At 36.5% G+C, this 19,061-nt stretch overlaps 1 protein-coding gene across 1 annotated transcript; it reads right to left on the reverse strand.

Moving 5' to 3' along the window:
• Window positions 1-1,401: 1,401 nt before the first annotated feature.
• On the reverse strand, window positions 1,402-12,671 carry LOC140143356 (large ribosomal subunit protein eL19-like). Its single transcript, XM_072165212.1, has 6 exons — window positions 12,531-12,671; window positions 6,053-6,159; window positions 4,835-4,957; window positions 4,209-4,329; window positions 3,305-3,415; window positions 1,402-1,645 (listed from the first exon to the last, which is right to left on the reverse strand). Exons 1-6 carry the CDS (start codon window positions 12,533-12,535, stop codon window positions 1,516-1,518), a joined length of 597 nt encoding a protein of 198 aa, XP_072021313.1. The 5' UTR covers window positions 12,536-12,671; the 3' UTR covers window positions 1,402-1,515.
• Between the last annotated feature and the right edge of the window lie 6,390 nt (window positions 12,672-19,061).

Below are 19,061 nucleotides of genomic sequence, written 5' to 3' on the forward strand. Positions count from 1 at the left end.
TCAGAGTGGTTGTGTGTACAAATACACATGGGATGGTGTAGGCAAGCCATAGTATATCATTGATGGTTAAGGGTGGGCGAGTTACATGGTTGGGACCTTGTAGAGTATTTTTAAGTTATAAAATTGGTGTGCACATGATATACAACAAATATTAACGGTCTAAAATTTGTATAATGTCATCAATGGCTGTGCATATGTTCAATGCGAAAGCTTATTTTCAAAACTGCCGCACAATGCAGGCACAACACCACCTATGCAAATGTGTTGGAAGTTTTGGAACATGTACAGTAGCATTGATAACAATGAGCAGTTCCTGTCGCACAAAAACATTCTGCTAGTCGATGCAGCAGAAAACTGTGAATGTACCAGTTTCATTTCCCAATACCACCTTTGTTTCACCCATTGCATGGTTCCGCCATGTGCAAGGAGAGCCTCGATCTGGCAGCATGCATGAATGGGAATTAAACCAGTCATATAACATTGCGTAAAGTTATGTATTTCTTCCTTTTATGCCAATTTGAGGCTCTCCTTGCATCATGGTGGAATCGTGCAATAGGCGAATGGTTGACTTTTTGTGGATAAATCTTACTTGCTCAATGTGCATTCCATTTTAAATACCTGCCAACTTAAGTCACAAATCTGGACACCTGACAGTGTAGTCAACGATTTCATCCCAGCCAAATATGCTGGGAATCCATCTTCTGCAAAGCATTTTTGGGATTTGCTTGTAAAAATTGGGTGTAATTGAATATATGACATTTATTTTAATGAAAAATATCCATAAATCTGGACAGTTGGCAGGTATTGGGCTAATCCAGTTGAAATCCATACACCCTTAAAGGGAAGACCTGACCTTAATCTCCCACACAGGGGGTATAGATTTCAAATGGAGTCACCCATTCAGGTACCCCATTTAAAATTCACACTCCCCGTCTGAAAGATTAAAGTCTTCCATAATAGAAAGCTTACGATTTCCAAACATACGTTTCAAACGCCCGTGCATCTATTCAAAATCACTCACACATGACAGGATTTTGAATAGATGCACAGGCGTTTGAAACATACGAAATCGCAAGCTCTCTAATGTATGTGTTTCAACTGTTATAATTATCGAGTTATACAAATCCAATCTACACATACAATGAAAGACAATCAATCTTTTTTTGAGGGTCTGGCTTGTTTTATTGCCACTTAGCTCCTTGGCAGCTGATTTCTGCTGTGTGGTTGATCCATTTCAATAGTTCCCACCCCCATGATGGAGCTCAATAATGAAAAACAATTGCATTTTGTATCAATAGTCTCATTTTGAAAGCAATAAAACACTTCATGATTGCATCATGAAATTATAAATATTTTCTTGACAGCAACTTCATCATATCATGTTGATGATTTCAGACTGACAAGAAACAAATTTGGTATAGAATTGACAATGTGGCGATCTTCATATAAAAATGCAGTGTTCTTCAATATAAAGCTCAAATATTAACGATGATAAACATGTGGATATTTCTGCATCTACTTCTTGGGTGGTTCCTCGTCTTCTTTTGTGTAGCTCTTGAGAATTTCCAGGCGTTTTTGGGACTGTCTTTCTTCGCGTCTCTTGCGAGCTTCCTTGGTCTTGTTACGACGGGCTTCGGCCTGGTCCCTGTTTGTTGAAAGTAATAACAATTGAACAACATTGATAAGCATATAATTGGGAAATGATCTCAGAAAAATAGTAGCTTTATAAATTCAACATTTTGATAAGGCCCTTCGCACTTGATTATTAGTTTCCTGTTTAAAATTTTGAAAAAGGGACGAGGTGACTTTTAATTATTAATTATCTTTTATTTTCTTTATTTAGTTTGAACTATTACAAGCAACTATTGACTCGTTTTGACTAGAGCGGGCATTTAATTATATCACAACAATATTTGATTTTATAAATAAGTGAAGGTGGGGTTGTACTCTTTGTTCATTCATCATTATTGTTGATATTATTAAAGGAGAAAATTATAAATAAAAATAAAATAATTATTTTGAGATTTTCAATTTTGGACGCGGGCGGTAAACAGGTAATTAATAATCAAGTGCGAAGGGCCTAATTGGCATCACTTTTCAATTGACTAATATCCACAAAAGGTAGAACAGGGATGAAAACAAGCGCTGACATAATTTCCTGAAACTACTTCAACGTTTCCTGAAAATCTGTATTTCCCTATACTTTGTACAAGGAAGATCCAAGCAAAATGTCCTGAAATAAGGAAATTTCCTGAAGATTTACATCCCTGCTAGAACCATAAGGTAACAAACCAAAAGTTAATTTGTGTTTTTGTTAGGAGGCTGACCCCTCCCCTGAAACTTAAAGTGTGAAATGTTGAAAATTCCAACCTGAAAGATTAACTTTGACCAAATTTTTTAACTAGGACTAGGACAAAAGGACTTCTATTTGCAGGACATCACCAAACTTTTGTTTGTTTCCTAAAAGCCTTCTGAAATTGCAATTTTCAACTTGTTTTGAATCGTTTTAGTACAATTTCGAGGCGTACAAATTACACTTCAAAGATCTCGAAAACTGCATGTTGAATTGTCCTTTTAACTTGTTGTTGCAAGTGCCTCAGATTTTGGATATTGGCTTCAACCAGCCTCCTCTATGAAGCTGTCGAGTAGGGGAATCCGAACAATAGCTCATCATTGGCACTTATCAAGGACATAAAACTGAAAGCAGTTAGCAAACCCTAGACTATGGCATCAGCTGTTATGATGCTTGTCACAGCTTGTGAATTAGGATACACTAAAACTTTCTCCAAACAAATTATGAACCAGGTAGCTACTGTAAACAGTGGAAAATTTTCGGGCTACATTTATTTTCGCCTTCCCAAGCTGCTACCACGAAAGTAACAACACATGAATATATTCCTTTTTATCTAGGCCAATGTAAGGAAACTTGGAATCACAAATTTAAAAACAAGGGAAACAGCAAAATTTGGAAAAAGGAGCAAACATTTTGTTTTACAGTACTTAGTTATCATACTTGCATCCCTGGTTTGGGGGAAATTTACAAGTGAATGCAATTTGCTAAAAGTTTGGGTCGATCCTTCATGTAATTATTTCGTGTAATCTAATCCTAACTCTAACCCTAACCCTAATCATAACCCTAATCCTAACCCTGAACTAACCCTAACCTTAACCCTAATTTCGTGTAAAATTACATGAAGGAATAACCAAAGTTTGTGATATGGTTCGTTCTATAAAACTCTCCTATAAAACCTAGAAATGGGATAAATATGAATTATTACTATTGAAACAGTGGAAGAATACGTACGCTAGCAGCTTGCTGCGGGCCTTCTCTGCCTTCTTCTTGTGGATGAATTCCATGAGTACACGCTTGTTCTTGAAAACATTACCCTTAGCTTTCACATAGAGGGAATGGTACCTGTTGATAGGAAGATCACATTCAAACAATGAATGGCTGAATACAATAAATTACTAAATCTAACGTAATAAATTGGTGTTACTGAGTAAAAAGCTTCAAATGTTAACTAGTTCAGGATCAATCCTCAAAGAAAGTTTCTCATTTTAATCTACTTCTACCAAAATTATCTTTGTGGGTTTAATTATCACTTTAATACAGGATTCAGTTTGAAACGAAAGCTTTCAATGACACCCTGAAAAGTTCCATTTTAAATAATTCGAACTTCAAATTTTAGACTTGCTACCTTGCCATCAATTAAATGTTACATGTAAAAAATGTGTATGATCCGAATGATGAGAGCCTCAGAAATTTGGACATTGGCTTCAACCAGCCTCCTCTATGAAGCTGTCGAGTAGGGGAATCCGAACAAATAACTCATCACAGACTCTCACAAATATTTACAGCAGATAATATTCCAATTAAAGATATAGATGCATTATGATCAGGATTGTAGCCAGTGAAAATTAATGTCGGGTAATTTACAATCCTATCTGGGACATATGTTAGTGCACCACCTATTTACAAATTGGAGTACCTACAAAACAATCATGTGAATGTCATGGTGGTGTATGTCACCGAATTTGTATGCATATATTTGTTTACTAAATTCTGTGCATTATCATACAATAGCAAAATTTTGGGCCGGTCGCAAAAAGCTTATTCCGATTGACTGCTGGTCTGCAAATGGTACAACCAGCCAGTGTAGCTACAACCCTGACCGTGTTCAATTTATTTATCTATTTGTTCAACTTACAAATGCCTGTCGATCTTTTTGGCTTCTCTGTACTTCCTAAGTAGCCTCCTGAGGACACGCATCCTTCTGATCCAGACTACCTTGGTGGGCATACGAGCATTGGCGGTACCCTTTCTCTTACCTGATTGACAAACAAACAAACAAACATTAATAAGCCTCTCACCTGAACAAAGCTATTAATTCCTCCTCCCCCAACAATACTTGGGACACAAAAATGGACGTGTACACCCTTTTTAATCTAGCATTTTTCCACATTGATGAATAGAGCCTCAGCAACGGAAAGTTTGACTTCATACCATAAGTCGAGTAGGGAATCCTTTATCATCATCGGCTCGAGATGTAATCCAAGATGTGATTTCTGATTTTCATAACTTTTTTAACAAAAAAACATTCAAATCCATTTCAAAATTTAGCTGGGATGATAAGATTGGTAAATCCACAGTTTTTACTTGACAAAATGTAAAATACCACCAATTTCTCTATTTTCAAAGTTATCACTCCCCATGGAACCCAAAATGCACGCTCACCACCAAAACTTAATGTTCCTAATTTGACATTTTCACAGCAGATCCTGTGTGTAGTTCCTTGTTTGTGAAAGGCCCTAGTTCTTAAAGTGCATTGCTTACCTGTGCCCATATGACGACCTTTCCTTCTTGCTTCTGCATTCTTGCGTACACGAGCGCGGGAGTGCACAGCAACCGGCTTGCGAATGATCAGACCATCCTTGATGAGCTTACGAATGTTTTGCCCTGCAAGAGAATCACCAAAGGTGGGAGTTACTTACCAGTGCTTATAATGCTAAGCAGATTGCATCATTATTTTCTTATCATTCACAATCTCTAATTATGAATCATCATTATTTGGCAGTAATTAAATCAATATATGGTAGTCCTATCTAGGTAGGCAAGTAGGTGCATAACTTATCTGTTTCTCTGATGACAACATTGATATTATTAAAGCCAATGCACACTTTCTACAAATGCAATTAGGGGCTAGATTTCGACGAGAATCACAGAATCGACTCTCGTAATGATTCTCGTACGATTCAGTTGTGAGAATCAACTTCTCTCATTGTATCATACAGTAAGTGCAGTGACTATGATGGATTTTGATTCTCGCAAACCAAGACAAAATCTAGACCCCGGCAATACCAGAGAAGATGTCTTATACTTCCCATAATGCATTTCTCCCATTTCAATTTCCTGTACTGATTTGCTACCTAGTGCAACATGCGTCAATAGCAATGAAATGTACCCCAATGAAATGATTACATCCAGATCTTGCAAAATATGTTTATTTCTTTACTATCGATCCAAGTTCAATCAGTCAATTCTCAAACTGAAAAATAACGTGGGGAACTTGTGCAAAGTAATGCCCGTGTCATTTGATGATACGATGCGATAGATCATGTTGCAAAGGATTCTGGGAAGGGTAAGATACCTTCTCTGATGCAATACATTTTTCAATCAAGCCTTGAAATAAGCGGGCGCGGGGAGCAAATTTACCCTCGTAAAGCCACTAATTGCTCCTGGTCCTTGTAAAATTCACATGAACCAGGAGCAATTTTCTAAAATAAATTGCTCCTGGTTACAGTTTTGCACTTGGTGCAGTTCGTGCTGGTATGCTGTATTGTATATATGCAGAAAAGGATTTAATATTGAAAATTGCTCCTGTTTCTTCAGAAATTGCTCCTGGTTCTTGTAAAATCCCAGTGAACCAGGAGCAATGTTCAAAACAAATTGCTCCTGGTTCCAGTCTGCTTATTTCAAGGCTTGTTTTCAATACAAAGACATTAGTATCAAAGTTGATCAATTTTGTTACATGGGATTTGCCTCTGAACTTACTTGAGTTAGCATTTGCAATTTCATTGATTTCGTTGGGGTCCAACCACACTTTATTTTTGCCACAGTTTAGCACGCTTGAAGCCAAGCGCTTTTGCAGCCGTAGATTACTGAGAAGAAAGCAAATATGAAAGCATGATTAATCACGGTGATAAAAACAAGAGCACCAATGGTGCTGTAGCTCATTTTCCCTAATTAAATATGCAAATTAGTTAATTAATATGCTTAACAACATTTGAGTATTTTTTGTTTATATCAATTACTTTGTACCAAGTTTTAAATTTCTATGATCTTCACACAAAAACCGATTACACCTGTCTCACCTTAAGGGCTGGGGTATGAGCGTTTGGACAGTATTTATTTTGGGACATTAGAGCACATCAGACATATCGATTGCATTCTGAATACGAAGAATGTCATTCTGATATCAAATAATTTTGATTTTTGAAATTGAAATTTAATACACATTTTATGGCAAATCATTAAAATTGATATTTTGATTTTTAACAGTACTTGAAGTAAACTTTATAAATCTGATGATTTATACTTTAAGTGTATGTAGGTGGGATGAAAAGCCGACGATCAATTGGAAATTTTGACCTTTCGTATTGAAGATATGGATTTTTTTTCCAAAACACCAAAAAAATTAGGTCTTTTTGGAAAAAAATCCATATCTTCAATATGAAAGGTCAAAATTTTCAATTGAACGTCGGCTTTTCCTCCCTGCTACATACACTTTAAGAATATATCATTAGATTTATATAATTTACTTCGAGGACTGTTATATATTAAAAATTTGAAAAATATCAAATTTTTATAATTTGTCATAAAATTTGTATTATATTGTGATTTTCAAAAATGAAAATTATTTGATATCAGAAAGACATGCTTCAGATTCAGAATGCAATTCGATAGGTCTGAGGTGCTCTCATGTCCCACAAAAAATACTGTCGAAACGCAATAAACGCTCATTTTGGATCCCTTAATATAAAGCAGGGCCAAATTTTTACGAGCTGCATAGTCAATAAGATAACAATAATGTTAATTGGACCACTAAGTACTTATCTTGGAGACAAACAACTGGGTGAGAAGAAAAACAAGAAACAATTATATTGAGGGTTTAGGACCATACACTGCAAACCCAAAGTGCCTATATTTCAGCAGATCCTCTAAAATTGGTTTGGCAGTAAAATGAGGGATTAATTACTAAATATAGGCACAAATTTAGACCACTATTTGGGGATTATACAATCCAGAAGATCAGACCTCAAATGTAGTCTGATAAATAGACTCAAAATTAGACACTATCAGCCCAAAACAGCATAGGGTGCATTTTACACATGGGTGGTTCTGGAATAAGAAGCAAACATGGGTAACATTATGGGCTCTAATAAATCATTGCAAAGGAGCAATTTCCAGTTCAGTGAATTGCTAGCAAACAATAAGCATGGATTTCAATGTTGATGTTATAGTATTATTTGAGCAGTAATTTTACATAATAGTTGTACAACAATCAACATTGAATGATAGTTATTCTCTAAATGCGCTGCGCTTAAACGCGAATAAAACATTTTCATACGCGCTGCCGCTGTTTCCCTAAACATAATAAATAGGCCTACACACAAAACAACATTCACATGGGATATGACGCCTTGTCGCAGCAGCTCTGGACTTAGTGTTGTGCTGAATTACGTGATACATGCTAAAAGCCTATCCTTAGGCCTGCGTACGGTACCGGACCAAAGATAAAATTAGGCTAGCTTAACCGATTTAACTCGACATTGAGAAACGTCCGGGATCTGGAAAATCTACCGGTCTGTCCTGGCTGTACTAATACCAGGAAAAAACCTACTCTTAAGCCTACTTACCAGACCAAGAGAAAAATTAGATCAATTTACCAACAAACTCCAAATTAGGAAAAAGCATTCTTAAAAAACTAAATCTAACCTTTTTCTCTTGAAATCTTGACGATTTACAGGTCTGTCCAGGGCGACCGCCAAGCGTAAAGTGAATCAAAAGTGATCACTTTCATCCTTCAATGAAACGCCTGAATATAACCAATCAATCAATGCGATATTATTATACAATCGCTGAACAACTTTTGTTCAACAGCTGATAGCTCCGTAAGAAAATACATTTAGTGATCTTCAGAAAAAGTGTATATCAAACCAATTGGGAGGGAACTAGCAGACCATGAATGTGTCTACATGTATAATAATTGTTTCCATAAGTAATTTTGTCCAGTATCAGTTTAACAAAGGCTAATACTCTAGATTCATATCTAATCTCCAATACTAGAAGTTTTGCTGAAGTTAGACGTTCTGGGTTTGCAGTGATAGCTGCTCCATAGACATTTGGGTAATTTCTGCATTCCATATTGTACACATTTTACACCTGGCAGCTATTGCAGATAGGGTTTCTTGCCCTAACCCCTAATGTGTACTTTATCTCTTATATACAAGATTGTAAAAACACATCTATAGGTAGGGTTTATGCAATAGCTGTCAAGTGCTTTATTTTTAAGATTATGTATAGGGTAGCTATTGCAGATACGACCTTCTCGATATAATTACTTTCACAACATGTTTGCCTGATCTAATTAAGTGTATTTAATTAGCTCTCAGTTTATTTGCTCAGTATTTTATGACTGCTAAGCCTTTATAGTTGTTTACTGGTCCCCCAAAAACCTCCCAATTGGAAAAATTACACATTATTAGCACATAGCAGCACCATTGAGTTATTAGTTAACCTTTGTGCAATATCTATGGACTTGCAAAATGTATGGCAAGCAACACTGAAAAGCAAACATTGAAGCCGCACTGAAGCAATTAAAATTCAACATCTCTTTTACAAAATCACCAGATCAAGGAGTTAGAACAGTGTTTGTAATATGATCAGCACCACAAACAGTCTGTAAAGGAGACTATTCTATGAAATCTGGTAAAAAGTTTCGTAAGAAAATGCTCCAAAAATCACACTTTCCGTCCGAATTTTCCTAGCTAATTAAGTAACAATCATGAACGATCATGCAAAGATTGCTCCTCAAATTAGCAGCTCCATTGGTCAAACGATGTAGCAAGAGAAAGTAAAAAACATACAGAAATATGGATCATGCCTATAGCTTCAGTTTGCTCGCAAATTGAGCTAAAAATTAGTTGAACATTTTAACCTGAAAACAAATTATTTACCTGTTTACACATGAAAAAGAAAACTGTCCGACAATATAGCTTGGCAACATTGACATGGTAATCCATACAATTTATTTCATTGAAACACCCACCTAGTGACTCATTTAAGCGCCGTCACGATTCCCTCATATTTTTGTAGTCATAAAAGCTAAACCACCCTAATAAATTGGCCTGAAGTGACTTTACAGGAAAAGCCTGAAAAATCACGCTAATTTGGGATATAAAGCCTCAGAAGCTGAAAATATATATAGGCCTATACAAATTAGATGCAGAAATCCCGTAAAACAAACTTCGGAAATCAGGCCTGAAAACTGGTACCCCTGATAGTGTGGTATGACTTGAATTGCGAGTGCCTCAGAAATTTGGATGTTGGCTTCAACCAGCCTCCTCAATGAAGCTGTCGAGTAGGGGAATCCGAACAATAGCTCATCATCGACACTCATCAAGAAAGGACATCAGAATCAGGTCCATTTTAATGATATTTCTATAGCAATCAAAACCATTCCTCCAATTTCTCCTTTTGCCATTTCAGCTGCGCATGTTCAAAACATTGCTTTGAATGTTGAAATCTTGCACTTGAAAGTTCAGGGTACACATATTAGGCACATGTTTGCTGCATGAGTCGAAAATACAAAATAAAACTTACATGTACAACTCGGATTTTTTGCTAAAAATTGGCAGATTTTCACAAAATTTTACATGCACAGGTAAAAATTTTACATGCACAGGTAAAATTCTACATGCACCTGTAGAGAAAGGTTACATGCATCTGTGCATGTGGTATTTCGAACACTGCACTGGTTTGCTGTACATATTTTATTTGCAAAATGACACGAAAATGTGCCCTTTATTTGCAATTCCTGCAACATTCACGCAAATTGTAATGTGGCAGTGCAGTAATAGTACATGAGCTGACAAGATTGCGACTTTTTGCAAATAAATAATTGGTTTTAGGGGATTTTATTATTTGGCATATATTTTAGGGTTAAGGTAGGCACCGGAGTTTTGCGCGGTTCGCGCAAAAGCGCACATTTTCGCGCATTTGGGTGTCCAAAGCGCATTTTGGGTTCCATCGAGAATGTTCACGATTTTGACCAATCGATAAGCTTAAAGTTAAAACTTACGATTTTATGCCCCAAATCGGCAGCATTTACAAGAAAATTCACGCAATATTGGTTCTAACTTCACTTATGTACATGTACATCAAAATACAAATAACGATCATTAAACCAAGCATAATGTGGGGAAATCTGCCCTTGCTTTCGACATTTCGATCGACGATTTGTGATGGTCGCCATCTTTATTTTTTATTTTTCCAGAAACTAGAAATGAACCGGAAGTCGTTCGTAATTGATTGACAGGCCATGGTTTTACCGATGTTTTTCTCGTGTTTTGCATTGATAACATGGGATCACGCATTTTAACCTATTTTTTGGCGCATTTTGAAAAGTGGCCAGCGCATTTTGCCGTTTTAAATCGCGCGAAACTCCGGTGCCTAGGTTAAGGTTTAGGCTGGGTTTAATAGGGTTTAGCTTTTAGGGCGAAGGTTTTGGGTTAGGGTTAGCATAGGCAAAATAATTTAGGCCCTTACAACCGAGGATTGACTACAAAAAAAAAATGCTGCACTTCCCCATAATGCGGAAATGCAAGTTGGGATGTGCAATACCACATGTGGAAATTTTATGCCAGTACTGCACATAAACAGGTCGTAAAAAACCCCAATCCAGTCCCATTCATTATTTTCGCGAAAACTGCACCATTTCACACTTTTCTTAACAAATGCTGCACGCACTATCGTGCAGTCGCAACACCATCCTATGTGTTTGTTATTAATTATGTTATAAACTACCAGCTACATGTCTGAGGAAGAGACTGTCGCATGACCAAAACATTCAGCAACACACTTACAAAAAAAATTGCATATTGAATTGACCTAAATTCCTTTAACACAGAAAACTTGCTGCAAGTGCCTCAGATTTTGGATGTTGGCTTCAACCAGCCTCCTCATGAAGCTGTCGAGTAGGGGAATCCGAACAATAGCTCATCATTGGCACTTGTCATGGAAAGGGCTGGAAAAAAATGCTAAGTTTCCCGGCAAGGGAAATCTGATGAAGTCAAATTTGAAGTGAACACAAGTTACCAATCCTTTTTGTGATTATTCCAAATGTTTTAAAAGAAAGAAAATAATATCCTCATTTCTATGCCACCTTTCACTTGTCTCATGGGAGAAGTGATGCCGATTTTAGCGATCTAGTCTTCAGACCACCAGGCACCCAAGCTATATATTTTGCTAATTTATCAAATTAAACTTGTTTTCAACTGTACAAACATACCCAAGTTTCATTCCACAGAAAAAGCTTTATTTTGTTCCGAAATTCATGGTTTTTATAGCTATTTTTGATGTAATGAGCTTTCATGCAAAACCAGTGATCCCAGTTCCGAAACTTTTGTTTTTGGCCTTTCGCGTACCGGTAGCACACTTGAAGCGCAAGATTTACGCATGTTTTGACTGTAATTTCTGCTAGCAAATCATGCATTTTCAAGTGCATTTTGATATCTTTTTAAGTTGGTGCATGACGCAATCCTGCATTTTATTTTATTCAAGATTTTCTCAAAAATGGGAATGAATTTTCTGTAACTTTTCACTCCTCTTTTCTTTCGTGTGAGTGTCAGTGTGACGGAAGTGGTGTTTATGAATAACTTATGTTATATAATTTCATTTGATATGTTTCTTCTAAAATTACGATATTTTAAATTTTTCGAGGCAAAAAGTAAAAAACTCCCTAGTCATGCTAGTAGTAAAATGACCATTTTTACTTGCATGCTTGACCTGCACATGACTTATTTTTAAATAAAAAGTTGGTTTTTTCTAGTTCTACCCACGGGGTCACGATTTCCCCATTTCGTGAAAATTATGAATGAGATTTTTCACTTGACAATCGTGTTAAAATTTCCTCCCAGCATAGATACTCAGCAAGCAACTTATCCTGATGCTGTGTATGAATTAGGTACACGAGTACGTAACTCATAATTTAATACATGAACATGTGTCGATGTGAACATGTACGACGTCATGGTTTCCGAATTCTGTTCCATTGATCCTCGCATGCTCGCCCTCGGAAGTACATTATGCCTTTTTTCTCCAAATTTCACTATGAATGATAAGTTCATTTAATTTATTATTTCATTTAACAGTTAGAAGAGCTTTTGATTATACTTAAGCATTGTTAAAATAACAATTATTGATTTCATAGAGCAGTAAATTTGCTTCAAATTGCGGGGTAATTTCTCACCTCATCTTGAGAAAATGGCTGCCACGAGGAGAGAGACCGTTTACCGCTGATTTTATGTAATCCTCCGCCTACTTGCTACGCAAAAAAGGTTTAATTCCACCGAAATGTTGAGACAAAAAACGTTTTCTAACTGTAAAATATTATGCTACAGAGGACTTTATATATTTGCTTTGCTTACAAAGGAAAAGAAAATGCTATTTCTTCTAGTTGTGAAATCATGCAAGCATTGCATATTAATGCGCAGTTTACGGAAGAAAATGTGGGTCAAAAACATGACGTGTTGTAGGAGGTAGTAGGAGGGGACTGTATAAACAAGAGTTGTCTTTAAAAAGACACCTCAATAATTTCTGACTAGAAGCTACTAGAAGCTACTAGAGTGGTAGGCCTAGTACCAAAGAGTTTGTAATAGAAATAGAGTCGCAATAGATTATATAATGCTTTGTTCGTTTGATGCCGATTAGAAGTTGCGACAGGCTATTCATAAAAGTGGTTTCGAACAAAGGGGTTCCGCCATTAAATTGGTCACTGATCCGGCATCATATCAACGCTCTACACCAGTCTGTAGCACAACGGCAAGCCGTTTACAGTAAAATACAACGGCTGGCAGTTGTCAACAACGGCTGCCCGTTGCCGATTCGAGAAATCGGATTTGGGCTCTCTTTTTCCTAATTTGTGCTCACTATTAGGGAATTGTATGCATATTTTAATGCTGTACACCGCAGGCGAGTATCAATAAGTGACCACAATACAGTCATGTGTAAGGGCAGTCATGTGTAAAGTGGTACCATTGTTCTGACGTATCCCAGTGTGTGCTTGTGTGGGTCTGAAGATAATATTGTACCGATTTTCTAGAATTTGTATATCGTATGCAAAGCCTTGGACTAGGTCTATAGGCGTGATAAACTTTTACCGGAAACCGCTTCGCAGGCGGATTTAGTGGTAGGCCTATATGAACCCTAAAGCGATATTTTATAGAATCATGTTACTGGTGTGCTATCTTCTGAAGATCAAATTAAAATTTCAAATGTTGATACATTTTGTTTTGGTTTATAATTTTAATTGCATGTGGTTTTTTCTTCTACCTACTGAATACTAGTAGGCCTATGTAGCTGAAATAAAATGCAGGCCTATGTTTTCTTTGTCCCCTGCGCGAGAGATATATTTTCGAATCGAATTAGGCCTACTGATGATGATCTACTGAGAATCAAATTAAAATTGCAAATGTTGCGACATTTTGTTTTGGTTTAATTTGGGACTAGGCCTATATATGCGTGAATTTGGGACTATATGAGATTCTAAATGCTAGGCCTATCTTCAGTAGATAGGCCTATAGCGAACAAAAATCCTAAAACGCGCATGCACGGTTACTCTGCGCGAATAACAAAAATCGGCATCGGCCTATATGCCGCGCTATTAAAAAAAAAAAAAAGGGAAAGAGGTAAAAATAGAGAAACAGGAAGGCCCTATATGCGGAAAGTGATGAGTCTGTAAAACTTTCTGATCGGGACTGATGTATTAGAAAGAACTGAAAAATTCGTCGCTACATGATGAAGTAACAATTTAGAGAAAATAATGTAAAACATTACTTCTAGAGTAGAAAGATGCAATGAATCGGAATGAGATTCTAAATGCTATTTATTTATTCTAATAGGCCCGCAATGCTATCTTCAGAAGATAGCCGTTTGCGGGCGCGTTCCGAGAAAATGATGCAGATCGTAAATGATGCATGCCGTAAGTGGGCTCGCGCGTTCACAGAAGATGATGCATGTCGCAACGGGTGATCGCACCGTAAATAGCTGTAAATGGTATCTTGGGTAGATAAAAACAAACAAACAGACAGACAAACAAACATGAGATATAAAAAAAATATACCAAAAGATCTTTCTCGGCATTCGGCCTATATGCCAAGCTATAAGAAAAAGGGGGCAAAAAAGAGGTAAAAATAGAGAAACACTCAGATGCGGAAAGTGATGAGTCTGTAATATCGCTTTAAACTTTCAGATCGGAACTAATGTATTAGAAAGAAAAAATTCGCCGCTACATGATGAAGTAAGAATTTAGAGAAAATAATGTAAAACATTACTTCTAGAGTAGAAAGATGCAATGAATCGGATGAGATTCTAAATGCTATCTTCAGTAGATACAGCGAAAAAATCCTAAAACGCGCACGGTTCCTCTGCCCGAATTAAGAAATCGGCATTCGGCCCATATGCCGCGCTATTTAAAAAAGGGAGAAAAAAAAAGAGGTAAAAATAGAAAAACAGGCAGATGATAATCTCTGCTTTGTAAGTGCCATTTTAAATTTTGGTCAGTTTCGTCATTTTTACATTTCTTTATAGCTCTGCAGTCGGCCTAATGCCGCAGTTTTTTCTCTGATCGCGATGCAGTTTTGCCGTTTCGCGCCGTACTGAATCATCATCTACAACGCGTGCTAGACAATGTTTTTTTTGTTTTGTTTTTAAATATTATTATTATTATTTTTTTGCTTGCTTTCTTCTGAAGATAGCAATTTTGGTCAGCTTCGTCATTTTAACATTTCTTTATAGCTTTGCATTCGGCCTAGTGCCGATTTTTATACTAAAAGAAAATGTGCCGAGACATGCCGTAATTTGCTCGATTCTGGTGCCGGTGTCTATAGAGCTCCTGCATTGATTTACATGGGTAATATTAAAATTGAAATATCTCAAGAACCGAATACTGTATGACACTGAAACAAACTTTGAAATAAAGCTTTTACATTTCTCTATCTGTTTTATGTCATTTGGGTGTTTGTCGGATAAGTGTGATTTTGCTATCAACTGCAGATAGCTCAAATTTATGATGCCCGTTGGTTGTCGTTATTGTCTGCTGAACGAGATAAAGGGTACATACCACAAAAATGCTTTCTAGAGACTTTACGTGCTAAATAGGGTCGCGTTTTGGCCATAAGACGAGTTACGTCCAACTTTGAAATATATATTTGATATCATCTTAACTAGAACAAAATTCTGCATAACATTTCTGAAAATGACTACACATTTTAGGTCCGACTAATTTTTCAGAAAATTAGTGCTATATAAAAAGGTCACATTTTCCTGTGTTTACAAAAAAAATATACCAAAAGATCTTTCTCGGCATTCGGCCTATATGCCAAGCTATAAGAAAAAAGGGGGAAAAAAGAGGTAAAAATAGAGAAACAGGTAGATGCGGAAAGTGATGAGTCTGTAATATCGCTTTAAACTCTCTGATCGGGACTGATGTATTAGAAAGAAAAATTCGCCGCTACATGATGAAGTAAAAATTTAGAGAAAATAATGTAAAATATTACTTCTAGAGTAGAAAGATGCAATGAATCGGGATGAGATTCTAAATGGTATTTATTTATTAGGCCCGCAATGCTATCTTCAGAAGATAGCCGTTTGCGGGCGCGTTCCGAGAAAATGATGCAGATCGTAAATGATGCATGCCGTAAGTGGGCTCGCGCGTGTTCACAGAAGATGATGCATGCATGTCGCAACGGGTGATTTGCAAATCGCACCGTAAATGGTATCTTGGGTAGATAAAAAACAAACAAACAAACAAACAAACAAACAAACAGACAGACAGACAAACAAACATGAAATATAAAAAGATATACCAAAAGATCTTTCTCGGCATTCGGCCTATATGCCAAGCTATAAGAAAAAGGGGCAAAAAGAGGTAAAAATAGAAACACTCAGATGCGGAAAGTGATGAGTCTGTAATATCGCTTTAAACTTTCAGATCGGAACTAATGTATTAGAAAGAAAAAATTCGCTGCTACATGATGAAGTAAAAATTTAGAGAAAATAATGTAAAACATTACTTCTAGAGTAGAAAGATGCAATGAATCGGGATGAGATTCTAAATGCTATCTTCAGTAGATATAGCGAAAAAATCATAAAACTCGCACGGTTCCTCTGCCCGAATTAAGAAATCGGCATTCGGCCTATAAAAAGGGAGAAAAAAAGAGGTAAAAATAGAGAAACAGGCAGATGATAATCTCTGCTTTGTAAGTGCCGTTTTTAATTTTGGTCAGCTTCGTCATTTTTACATTTCTTTATAGCTCTGCAGTCGGCCTAATGCCGATTTTTCTCTGAGCGCGCAACTCCGTTCAATGCAGTTTTACTGTTTCGCGCCGTACTGAATCATCATCTACAACGCGTGCTAGACAATGTTTTTGTTTGTTTTTGTTTTAAATATTATTATTATTATTTTATTTTGCTTGCTTTCTTCTGAAGATAGCAATTTTGGTCAGCTTCGTCATTTTAACATTTCTTTATAGCTTTGCATTCGGCCTAGTGCCGATTTTTATACTAAAAGAAAATGTGGCGAGACATGCCGTAATTTGCTCGATTCTGGTGCCGGTGTCTATAGAGCTCCTGCATTGATTTACATGGGTAATATTAAAATTGAAATATCTCAAGAACCGAATACTGTATGACACTGAAACAAACTTTGAAATAAAGCTTTTACATTTCTCTATCTGTTTTATGTCATTTTGGTTGTCGGATAAGTGTGATTTTGCTATCAACTGCAGATAGCTCAAATTTAAATGCCCGTTGGTTGTCGTTTTTGTCTGCTCAACGAGATAAACATACCACAAAAATGCTTTCCAGAGACTTTACGTGCTAAATAGGGTCGCGTTTTGGCCATAAGACGAGTTACGTCCAACTTTGAAATATATATTTGATATCATCTTAACTAGAACAAAATTCTGCATAACATTTCTGAAAATGACTACAAAATTTTAGGACTATATGAGCCTTCTAAATGCTAGGCCTATCTTCAGTAGATAGGCCTATAGCGAAAAAAAAATCCTAAAACGCGCATGCACGGTTACTCTGCGCGAATAACAAAATCGGCATTCGGCCTATATGCCGCGCTATTAAAAAAAAAAAAAAAAGGGGAGGGGAAGAGGTAAAATAGATAAACAGGTAGATGCGGAAAGTGATGAGTCTGTAATATCGCTTTAAACTCTCTGATCGGGACTGATGTATTAGAAAGAAAAAACTCACCGCTACATGATGAAGTAAAAATTTAGAGAAAATAATGTAAAATATTACTTCTAGAGTAGAAAGATGCAATGAATCGGGATGAGATTCTAAATGGTATTTATTTACTTGATTAGGCCCGCAATGCTATCTTCAGAAGATAGCCGTTTGCGGGCGCGTTCCGAGAAATGATGCAGATCGTAAATGATGCATGCCGTAAGTGGGCTCGCGCGTGTTCACAGCTCCAGAAGATGATGCATGTCGCAACGGGTGATTTGCAAATCGCACCGTAAATGGTATCTTGGGTAGATAAAAAACCAAACAAACAAACAAACAAACAAACAAACAAACAAACAAACAAACAAACAAACAAACAAACAGACAAACAAACATGAAATATAAAAAAATATACCAAAAGATCTTTCTCGGCATTCGGCCTATATGCCAAGCTTTAAGAAAAAAGGGGGCAACAAAGAGGTAAAAATAGAGAAACACTCAGATGCGGAAAGTGATGAGTCTGTAATATCGCTTTAAACTTTCAGATCGGAACTAATGTATTAGAAAGAAAAAATTCGCCGCTACATGATGAAGTAAAAATTTAGAGAAAATATTGTAAAACATTACTTCTAGAGTAGAAAGATGCAATGAATCGGGATGAGATTCTAAATGCTATCTTCAGTAGATACAGCGAAAAAATCCTAAAACGCGCACGGTTCCTCTGCCCGAATTAAGAAATCGGCATTCGGCCCATATGCCGCGCTATTTAAAAAAGGGAGAAAGAAAGAGGTAAAAATAGAAAAACAGGCAGATGATAATCTCTGCTTTGTAAGTGCCGTTTTAAATTTTGATCAGCTTCGTCATTTTTACATTTCTTTATAGCTCTGCAGTCGGCCTAATGCCGATTTTTCTCTGATCGCGCAATGCAGTTTTGCCGTTTCGCGCCGTACTGAATCATCATCTACAACGCGTGCTAGACAATGTTTTTTTTTTTTTTTTTTTTTTAATATTATTATTATTATTTTTTTGCTTGCTTTCTTCTGAAGATAGCAATTTTGGTCAGCTTCGTCAATTTAACATTTCTTTATAGCTTTGCATTCGGCCTAGTGCCGATTTTTATACTAAAAGAAAATGTGCCGAGACATGCCGTAATTTGCTCGATTCTGGTGCCGGTGTCTATAGAGCTCCTGCATTGATTTACATGGGTAATATTAAAATTGAAATATCTCAAGAACCGAATACTGTATGACACTGAAACAAACTTTGAAATAAAGCTTTTACATTTCTCTATCTGTTTTATGTCATTTGGGTGTTTGTCGATAAAGTGTGATTTTGCTATCAACTGCAGCCGGATAGCTCAAATTTATGATGCCCGTTGGTTGTCGTTTTTGTCTGCTGAACGAGATAAAGGGTACATACCACAAAAATGCTTTCCGACTTTACGTGCTAAATAGGGTCGCGTTTTGGCCATAAGACGAGTTACGTTCAACTTTGAAATATATATTTGATATCATCTTAACTAGAACAAAATTGTGCATAACAT

Source organism: Amphiura filiformis, unplaced genomic scaffold (assembly GCF_039555335.1).
Source record: "Amphiura filiformis unplaced genomic scaffold, Afil_fr2py scaffold_21, whole genome shotgun sequence".
In the NCBI taxonomy this organism is placed as follows: Eukaryota; Metazoa; Echinodermata; class Ophiuroidea; order Amphilepidida; family Amphiuridae; genus Amphiura; species Amphiura filiformis.

Coding starts and splice junctions, on each gene's coding strand:
- LOC140143356 (XM_072165212.1), bottom strand. Junction 3,416..4,208: donor AAAAAGATCGACAGGCATTT/GTAAGTTGAACA, acceptor TCCTATCAACAG/GTACCATTCCCTCTATGTGA. Junction 1,646..3,304: donor GCCCGCAGCAAGCTGCTAGC/GTACGTATTCTT, acceptor TTCAACAAACAG/GGACCAGGCCGAAGCCCGTC.